Source organism: Limulus polyphemus, unplaced genomic scaffold, assembly GCF_000517525.1.
Source record: "Limulus polyphemus unplaced genomic scaffold, Limulus_polyphemus-2.1.2 Scaffold1830, whole genome shotgun sequence".
Taxonomy (NCBI): Eukaryota; Metazoa; Arthropoda; class Merostomata; order Xiphosura; family Limulidae; genus Limulus; species Limulus polyphemus.
In genome coordinates this window covers 200,558-209,879 of record NW_013667440.1, presented here as the reverse complement: position 1 = coordinate 209,879, position 9,322 = coordinate 200,558, and the positions used below count along the sequence as shown (strand labels likewise).

The window sequence follows — 9,322 nt, the reverse complement described above, 5'->3', positions numbered from 1 at the left end:
CCCAGCTAATGTGTGCTATTTTTAAACAGAGCCTAACTGATGTGTTATACTTATAAACACATCCCGGCTGATGAGTTTTACTAATGAACACAGCTCAGCTGATGAGTTATAATAGTGAACACATCCCAGCTGATGAGTTTTGATATTAAACATAACCCAGCTGATGAGTTCTGATATCGAATACAACCCAGCTAATGTGTTCTAGTTTAAAACACAACCCAGCTAATGTGTTCTAGTTTAAAACACAACCCAGCTAATGTGTTCTAGTTTTAAACACAACCCAGCTGATGTGTTCTAGTTTTAAACACAGCCTAACTGATGTGTTATACTTATAAACACATCCCGGCTGATGAGTTTTACTAATGAACACAGCCCAGCTGATGTCTTATAATAGTGAACACAGCCCAAATGATGAGTTTTAATATTGAACACAAACCAGCTGGTGAGTTCTGATACTGAGCACAACCCAGTTGATCAGTTCTAATTTTGAAAGCAACCCGGCTGATGTATTCTGAGAGTAAATGAAAGGCTTCCTGACCAGTGACATATGGCAGACAAAAGAAAAATTTAAAATGCTATTTTTACACACCTCTGATTTTAAACCATGAATATACTAATTAAGCAAAATATTAAAAAAAAAACGTGGGCAATAAATGTGGTTTTTGTACAAATACTGGGCTTATATTTAACCCTTGTTTTTTTACTTCAAAGAAAGGCCCGGCATGGCCAGGTGGATAAGGCGCTCGACTCGCAATCTGAGGGTCGCGGGTTCGAATCCCCGTCCCACCAAACATGTTCGTTATTATGTGACGGTCAATCCCACTATTCGTTGGTAAAAGAGTAGCCCAAGAGTTGGCGGTGGGTGGGGATGACTAGCTGCCTTCCCTCTAGTCTTACACTACCAAATTAGGGACGGCTAGCGCAGATAGCACTCGTGTAGCTTTGCGCGAAAATTAAAAAAAACAAACAAAATACTTCAAAGAAAATGTATTTGTAACTTCCATAATGTTTGACGATCGAATTGAATCATTTTACACTGCACAAAATGAAGGATAATCGGCATTTGCAATATTTTATATATATTGCGAACCGCGGTGTCTGCCCGAGCGTTCGTCTGTCTCGCGTTTATGGCGGCAGCATCCCGCGCTGCGTTTGAAAAGTTGCGCACGCAGTCAAAGCTCAACATTCACTTTTGAAATGACGAGAGAACAGTCATGAATAATGTTGATGACAAATTTTATTTCACTAGCAGAATATTCTACACTAAATTGTTAGGAATTAATCACACTGTAATTCACATTTCAAAATGTGAAGTAACTTAAAGAATAAAAATGTAAATTGACCGTAGGTTATTGTTGAGTGTCTCTTAGCATGACTGAAATGTTCAACAATTATTTTCACAGTGGGTGGTATAAGTAGCTCAGAGCTTTGGCTCTGAGTGAAACACAATTAACTTTTTTAAAGTCCATGAAATAATCTAAATTGATAGATTAACATAAACTTTTCCCGTCACTGGAGACGGGTACTTTTGGTTAAAAAAATATGACAGGTCAAAACCATAGTTATAAAATTATAAGAGTAACACCTTCCCCCACCCAGTTAATTGTTATGCAAATCATGGATCTGATGATCAGTCATGCAATTTGAAATGCAAATGGTTGGTAATTCAGCTTATGCTATACATAAATAGTGGTCTCACATAATCGTTTTTCAGCTGTCACTTTCAAGTGAATCACAGAATTTAAAGTGCCAAAGATTGTTCATGATTATGGCTGGACCTCAAAGATGGCATTTGAGTGTTTCACTTGTGTAGACAGCTAGCGATCAAATGGAAACTGGCCAATCGGAGCTGGTTGTTGTGAACTGACTAAAAATGTGCTAAAACTAAGTGTCATTAGCAAAATGTGGAAATATATCTAAACAAGTGGTGGAATTGTTGAGATACCTGGACCAATCAGACTGTTATGCACAATAGAAGCAGGTGAAAGCTACTTGTCAATTTTAGTTAACACTAACTAATGTGTTCTGATGTTTAACATAACCCAGCAGATGTGTCCTGATATTGAACATAGTTCAGCTGATGAGTTCTAGATTTAAGGTAAAATTTGGTTTTTGTACAAATACTGGGCTTATATTTAACTCTTGTTTTTCATTTCAAATAAAATGTATTTGTAACTTCCATAATGTTTAACGATTGAATTCCATCATTTTACACTGCACAAGTAGGTGAAAGCTACCTGCCAATTTTAGCTTGCTGTAATCGAAAGGTAATAGAATCATGACTGAATCAGATGTTTACAGTTGCAACTGGACGATTCATTAGTATAAAGATTTTGCACAATCATCCTGTATGCTAGATACCCAGATCAACATTAATTTTATAGATAAGCCGTGCTTTGCCGTACAACCAAAAATAGGCAATATTTTGGAACCTGGTCCAATTCCATTTTTGTGTAGAAGCGCGATAAATGTTGAGGTGGTGAAAGTATGGTAAATGCAGGAATAAACTGGTAGGTAACATTAAAGATACCACATCCTCCGGCTCTTCATGCTGCCATATGATGGTGCAACTGAACCTAATGGATGATAGCCCTTGCCTCAATCGTGCTAAACTGGTAACGTAGTCCTTCAAGGAGAGAGGATAAACAGAATAAAGTGATGTGCATACTCAAAGGACTCCAATCCTGTTGAGTGAAATATTATCTATAAAGACGTAAAGCCCCCTTTAATAGATGTTCATTTATGAGAGCAAGCTGAATGACCATTCATTACTCCGACTCAGCTATGGGGATCACGTTTTCACTCTTTACTCTGTGTGTGAGTATAAGTCGAAAAGTTTTCATCTGATTTTGATAAAGTTTTGTAAAAAGGTTGAGTGTCCCAAATCGGTAAATTGATGAACTTTTGGTGAATGTAGCTCAAAGGCATAGGTCATACAGAAGGTCAAACAATTTTTTAAATAATAGTAGCAAACTGGGATTTTGAAAAAACTGACAAAAGTCGCAAACAAATTTATATAGAAAGATTATATTGTCACCTGGACCTACATTTCTGAAGATAATGAATTGTTTTGTGTATATTTTCTTACTTATTGCAAGAGTTAAAAACATTGTGGGATTGAGGCGGCACTCTTTGAGTGCCTCTCTCGTTTTCATTCCACATCACACAAGAATAACTACTTGTCTGACGTGCATAAAAGCGAACCGAAGGGATAATTCACGTTATTTTATAACCTTAGGATTTAGTTGCACCTGTATGCACTGCACAAAACGATTAAACAATAATTAACATTTTCAATATCAAAACATGACAAGGCAAAACAACTCTTATAATATTATAAGGATCACACTCCCCCCCCCTACTACCAGGTGTAATTTTGTTTAGGGGACAGCTGGGTCATTTATTTGTATATATACACAGACCCATACGTACACGCCCATACATATAAATTTCTCAAGTTAGGAACCTTAAAGTTGTGCTTCCATTAAGTTCTAAGCTTTTAAAAGGATTTTTGCATAGAAAGTTCCTGAGTTCTATTATATCTCAGTTCAAGGTGATGCAAAAACACGATGGTTTAATTCAAAGTTATTCAAAGTTATGATTTCTTGAGCCTTGAATCTCCAAACATTCCAATTTAGCGAACTTCGAGCTCCGTAATACATTATACAGCTGGTCATTACGCTGACTATATACACGAGATTGGGGTTCTTACATCTTGGCTCAGTTTGTTGCTCTATATCATTTTAGAGGACGTAAATAATCAAGAACGCTGAGAATTTTATTAAGCAGCCATTTTGGATTAATTATAGAATATGATATCTGTATACATAAAGCATAAAACCTGTATGTCTGTTTGTCCGTTATCTAACTGCTTCTAGGTCGCTGGGTCAATCTCCACTAAACCTTATGGGATGATAGTTTGGAACAAGGGTAATGTTAATGGTGGGTTAGCAACCCCATCTACCTACCATTATTGCTGTTATTGAGCATTTCTTATCTTTGACGTAAGTTGACATTAACTACGTTCATAGATGGCGCCACGTCCTTACATAAATAATTATTTTTTTTTATAACAACATACACAAAGTGTGGGGGAGGGCACACAAACATCTTATATATCTCAGAGAATGCACTAGCGCTCTATGAAGGAATGCAATGAAAAAAATGGCCGCCACTATTGTAATAATACATAAACTCAGCTGAAGTTTCTACTCCAACTGCCACCATAAGGTTGGTATGAAGAGTCATTACTTGAGTCATACCCACTTCCTACTTTGAACCGTGATGTTTTAACTTCGGCCCATAAGACACTTCTGCGGCCAATGACCGTCAATTAATTAATCACCTGAAACACTGTGGAAGGACATTAACAACTGGTTATTGAAAGCAGATAACAGAAAGCACCTCTACCTCCACTACTCTTGCCTCTACCTCTTAATACAGAGTCGCCCTGACCATCTCACAGTGTATATATAGCATGTTTTACGTTTATAAATATTGAGTTCTTAAAGTTTATACAAAAGTTTTGGTGAGGTAATAATGAATACTGTAATAATATGTTATGTTATAAATAGATTGTGTGAAAATTAAGATTTTTATGTTATTCATCATAGCATCCACCCCCACATTTTTTGAAGTTCATAACCCGGACAAAGGACGGATACCTCAGCTTTTGAGATCTGTTGTCCTCTGGTGTTCCTCTACTAGCCTTCGCTAGTTCCAAAGAGACGCTGTAGAAATTAGCCATATTATAGCATCCACCCCCACATTTTTTGAAGTTCATAACCCGGACAAAGGACGGGTAGCTCAGCTTTTGAGATCTGTTGTCCTCTGGTGTTTCTCTACTAGCCTTCGCTAGTTCCAAAGAGACACTGTAGAAATTAGCCATATTATAGTAGTTTACTGTTGTTTTATGTCGATACAAGATGTAAGTAATTTTGATAACTGTTGCTGTTTATTAACTGAATATTAAATGTGTTTTAAACAACTTTATTCTGGTGATACATATTTAGTGTTTGGATGGCATTGGAGTTTTGATATGATTTATGCTATATAAATACATAATTCATTCATGTTGTTTTTAAACACAAAGCTATACAATGGAATATCTATCCACCATGGGTATCGAAATTTGATTTTTAGCATCATAAGCCTGCTGACTTACCGCTGAGCCACTGGTGCAGTTGGGAGCGTCATTCATTTGTCATGAACAGTTGTGCATATGTAGGTAGTATAGGACTTAATTCTATACAATCACACAAGGGTTAGTAAAGACTACACACAGTGACGTATAGGAGCGAGGGGGCGAAATATCAGTCATGATGAGTGATCATATGTGGGGGATAACTTAGGTAGTAATTAACAGTCCCTTTTAGGGCCAGAGTAGAACTTGACAAACAACTACGTGCGTCAGCTATTTCTGTCAAACACGACAAAAATCAAGTGTGAAACACTTGTGTCATTCATGATGAATAATCACGTATGTGTTACTAGTGTCGGACATGATTTTACCTTGATTTTATTGTCCTAAAGTACGCCCCCCCAGTGGCTCAGCGGTATGTCTGCGGACTTACAACGCTAGAATCCGAGTTTCGATACCCGTGGTGGGCAGAGCACAGATAGCCCATTGTGTAGCTTTGTGCTTAATTACAAACAACAACATCCTAAAGTACGGGTAGTAAGCTCTATGTTTTCGAATATTTTTTTTAAAAAACTTGAAAGCCTATTGTTTTAAATAAACACTATAATGTTCAAATTGCTTTGAATCATCAGTTGGATACCTTCGCTGCTAATAATATTTTCGGCCAAAAGCCCTGTAATATCGAGGTTCGACCAGTCTTGGATATCCATATTTTAAATAACAAAGTAAAATAACCTTTATAAATGTAATTATAAATCCGAAAATGATTCAAGTTATATTTTAAACATTATAACAAATGGAACGTGATGAAATTAATTATGCAACATATAAATTAGTTATTATAATAAACCAGTTTTCTATCTATATCCACAAAGGTAACCTGACAACCGCCCCCCGCAGCCAGATCTTATTATATTAATAAAACTGACTAAAATAGAAAAAAAAACTTATTTATTGTTTTTCCTAGAAGAATGAATTATATAAAACTGTTTAAGTAGGAGAAAATAACACAGGTTTCATGTTAAATTTTGTTTATTGTAATAAAATAACAGTGTCGGACTATACAAAGTTATATAACGTAAGCACACTGGGACTGTATGTTATGAGCTATTCCTCTCAAAAAGCTCCAATAAATTGCGATTTTTGAAAATCTTCTGCAATGTTTGTTATCCTGGCAGTTGATTCTAGATACCGCTTCCGCTGTGGCGGTGGGCAGTCTCCAGCAATCATCTGATTCACGAGCCGGCATGGCCAAGTGTTTAGTGCAATCGACTAGCATTCTGAGGGTCGTGAGTTCCAAACATGATCGCCCTTTCAGCCGTGAGATGGTTGTAGGACAACTGCCCCCTAGACAATTTTCCCCTGTACAACTGCCCCCCACAGCCATATCTTCTTATATTAATATTTGTCGTCATCATCATCTTCATCGGGATTCGGTTCATAATTTGGACCAGTGAGGGTCGGGTTCAGTATTTGTCGTGAATCAGTTTGATTTGATTTGGTTTGAATTTCGCGCAAAGCTACACGAGAGTTAAGTTAGCAGTGAAAGACTAGAGGGAAGGCAGCTGGCCATCACCACCCACCGCCAACCCTCTTTTACCAACGAATAATGGGATTGACCGTCACATTATGATGCTCTACACAGTTTACAAATAAATTAAACAAGAATAAACTTATAAGTATTTGCAGTAGTGGACATCTAACATTATAGACCAGTGGAAATAACTTAAATAATCAAACGCGGATAAAGGAATCAACACGTCAGTTAGCGTCTGAATGTTACTGTTTCAGAAACTGATTGTATTTATTATTCCAGCTTTTCTCTGTAGTTATTGTTCCAGCTGTTGGTTTGTATTTACTGCTCCTGTTATAGATTTTTATCAGCAGTTCCTGCAATTTTATTTTAGTCTTCGAGCTAATATTTTATGTGCTCTTTTCTTTCTGCTGTTTTTATTTATTGACCGAGTTATTATTCTATATTTCTTATACTAATTGTTGTTTATATTCATTAAACTTTTTGTTGTCGTCGTTGATTGAAATTTTTCTGCTCCATCTGTTGTACTCTTTGCTTCAGCTAAAGTTCTGTGCATGTTTGTTTTGTTTTTTCTATCCAGTTTCTGGTGTGTATTTCCTTGCTTGTTAAAGATTTCCGCTTTTGTTCACTTTCTAACTGATAACTTGTGTTAACCTTCTTATCTTGGAGTTATGTTTATTATTACCAGTTTGATTTTCCTATTTATATCGTTCTACCTGTTTCACTTACTGTTTTAAGCAATTAATGACCTGTATGAATTTTTCTAATCACTGGTTTATATTTACAGTTCCATCCTATGAAGCTATTTATTTTTCCAGCTGTTGGTTTTGTTTACTGATATCTTCCTTTGCATCTTTCAACAGAACAGGAGGGTGGTATGTAATGAAAAATGTCCACACCGCCAAAAAAAATACTGTTATTTTTTACTTCATGGCCAGAGGGAGAGCTGCTGTGATGTTTGTAAGGGTGAGTGAACGTTTTCTTTATCATATTAGCAGTACTTGTAATCAGTAATACTTGCAATTAGAAGTACTTCTAATTAGTAGTACTTCTAATTAGAAGCACTTCTAATTAGTAGTACTTGTAATTAATAGAACTTGTAATTAGTAAGTAGTACTTGTAATTAGAAGCACTTCTAATTAGTAGTACTTGTAATTAGTAAGTAGTACTTGTAATTAGTAAGTAGTACTTGTAATTAGTAATACTTGTAAAGAGTCTTTTTCATTGCTGGATACTGTAATGGTTTCAAGAGACAACCAACTACAGGATACCATTTAATTACTCAATACTCCTATCAGGACATTATATATTTATTTCAGGGTTTCTTGGTGTACCTTTCACCAATTTCTAGTGTACGAAAGAGTTAAAAGTTAGATTTGTGTATCTAATGATGAGGCAAAAAAATGACATTAAAACATTATTAACAGGATTACATTTTTCACCTTTTGCTTTCGTCTGATTTAGTTAAATCCTAAACCAATGAAGGTAGCCAATATAAAGACAGCCTTGAACAACAACTCCGCTAGAAACTGGTAAAGAAAACATTAATAAATCTATTTCTAACCGTGAATGTCAAATAGGTCACAGAATATGCAGTATATAAATAAACATGTATAAACCGGATATCATTAATTTTACAACATGCGACCAAAAAGAAAATTAATTTGATCTTAAAACTCTATAGCCTAGAAACCTAGCAAAAAGAGAGAGAGAGAGAGAAAAGACCGTGTTATTAATATTACACGTATCATCTTTAGTGCCGATATCTGAAACCAAAGTAAATCTTTTTTGACGTAGGATGTTCTGTTAATGGTACTAGCTACGAGAGTGGATCTACGTGGACTGACTCAATTGATCCCTGCCGAATGTTTTCTTGTCAGGTTAGTGGAATTAATTTAGTAATTATACAAATTGTTCTGAAAGTAAAAATGTTATTATTCTCGTGCTTCAAGCAGCTTGTTAAAATTAAAATAATAACCTGTCTACTTAGTGTATAATTTTAGTGCTAAAATATTTCCATTACAATATTCGCCTTTAATTAATATTGCGCCAACTGCACGTCAACATACTCAAAGAAATACGTGGAAAAACTTGTTAGGTTGAAAGTAAGAAAACATCGAGCCTTCACGTACTATTCTGTTCGTTAAATGTTTTATGATAATTACTGTAATTATTTCACTTTCTAAATTGCAGGATCGAGCGCAGTCTGGTGGTTAGCGTGCCGGACTGTAGAGCTGAGGTTTCGTTGTTCTCATCCCTTTACCGCCAAAAGTAATCGCGCTTCGCACTTTGGGGGCGTTATAAAAGTGAATATAAAATCCCACTGTTCAGTCTGACAAGAGTATCTCAAGAGTTGGCAGTGGGTGGTGTTGACTAGCTGTCTTCCCTCTAGTCTATAACTTAAAAAATAGAGACGGCTAGTGCACATAGCTCTTGTGTGTGGTTTTGTGCAAAATTTAACAAAGTTGTTTTCTTACTGTAAAGCTACAAAATGGGCCATCCGCAGGGAATTGAACCCCGAATTTTAACATTAAAAGTTCGTAAACTTACTGCTAACCCACCGGGGGACCCAACAAATAAACAAGCAATTTAAACTTATAATGAAAATTAATATTTCCATTATTTCTTATCAATGCTGTGTCTAAGAT

The 9,322-nt window shown here is 35.9% G+C and overlaps 1 protein-coding gene across 1 annotated transcript in view; it reads left to right on the top strand.

Annotated features, from left to right (window-relative positions):
• LOC106465085 (BMP-binding endothelial regulator protein-like) overlaps positions 1 to 9,322 on the top strand; it is an 84,790-nt gene that overhangs the window by 21,922 nt on the left and 53,546 nt on the right. Inside the window, exons 2-3 of the mRNA XM_022392909.1 lie at positions 7,538 to 7,640; positions 8,472 to 8,554. Of these exons, the coding sequence (XP_022248617.1) occupies positions 8,540 to 8,554 (15 nt within the window). The 5' untranslated portion in view covers positions 7,538 to 7,640; positions 8,472 to 8,539. The remainder of the gene's footprint in view (positions 1 to 7,537; positions 7,641 to 8,471; positions 8,555 to 9,322) is intronic.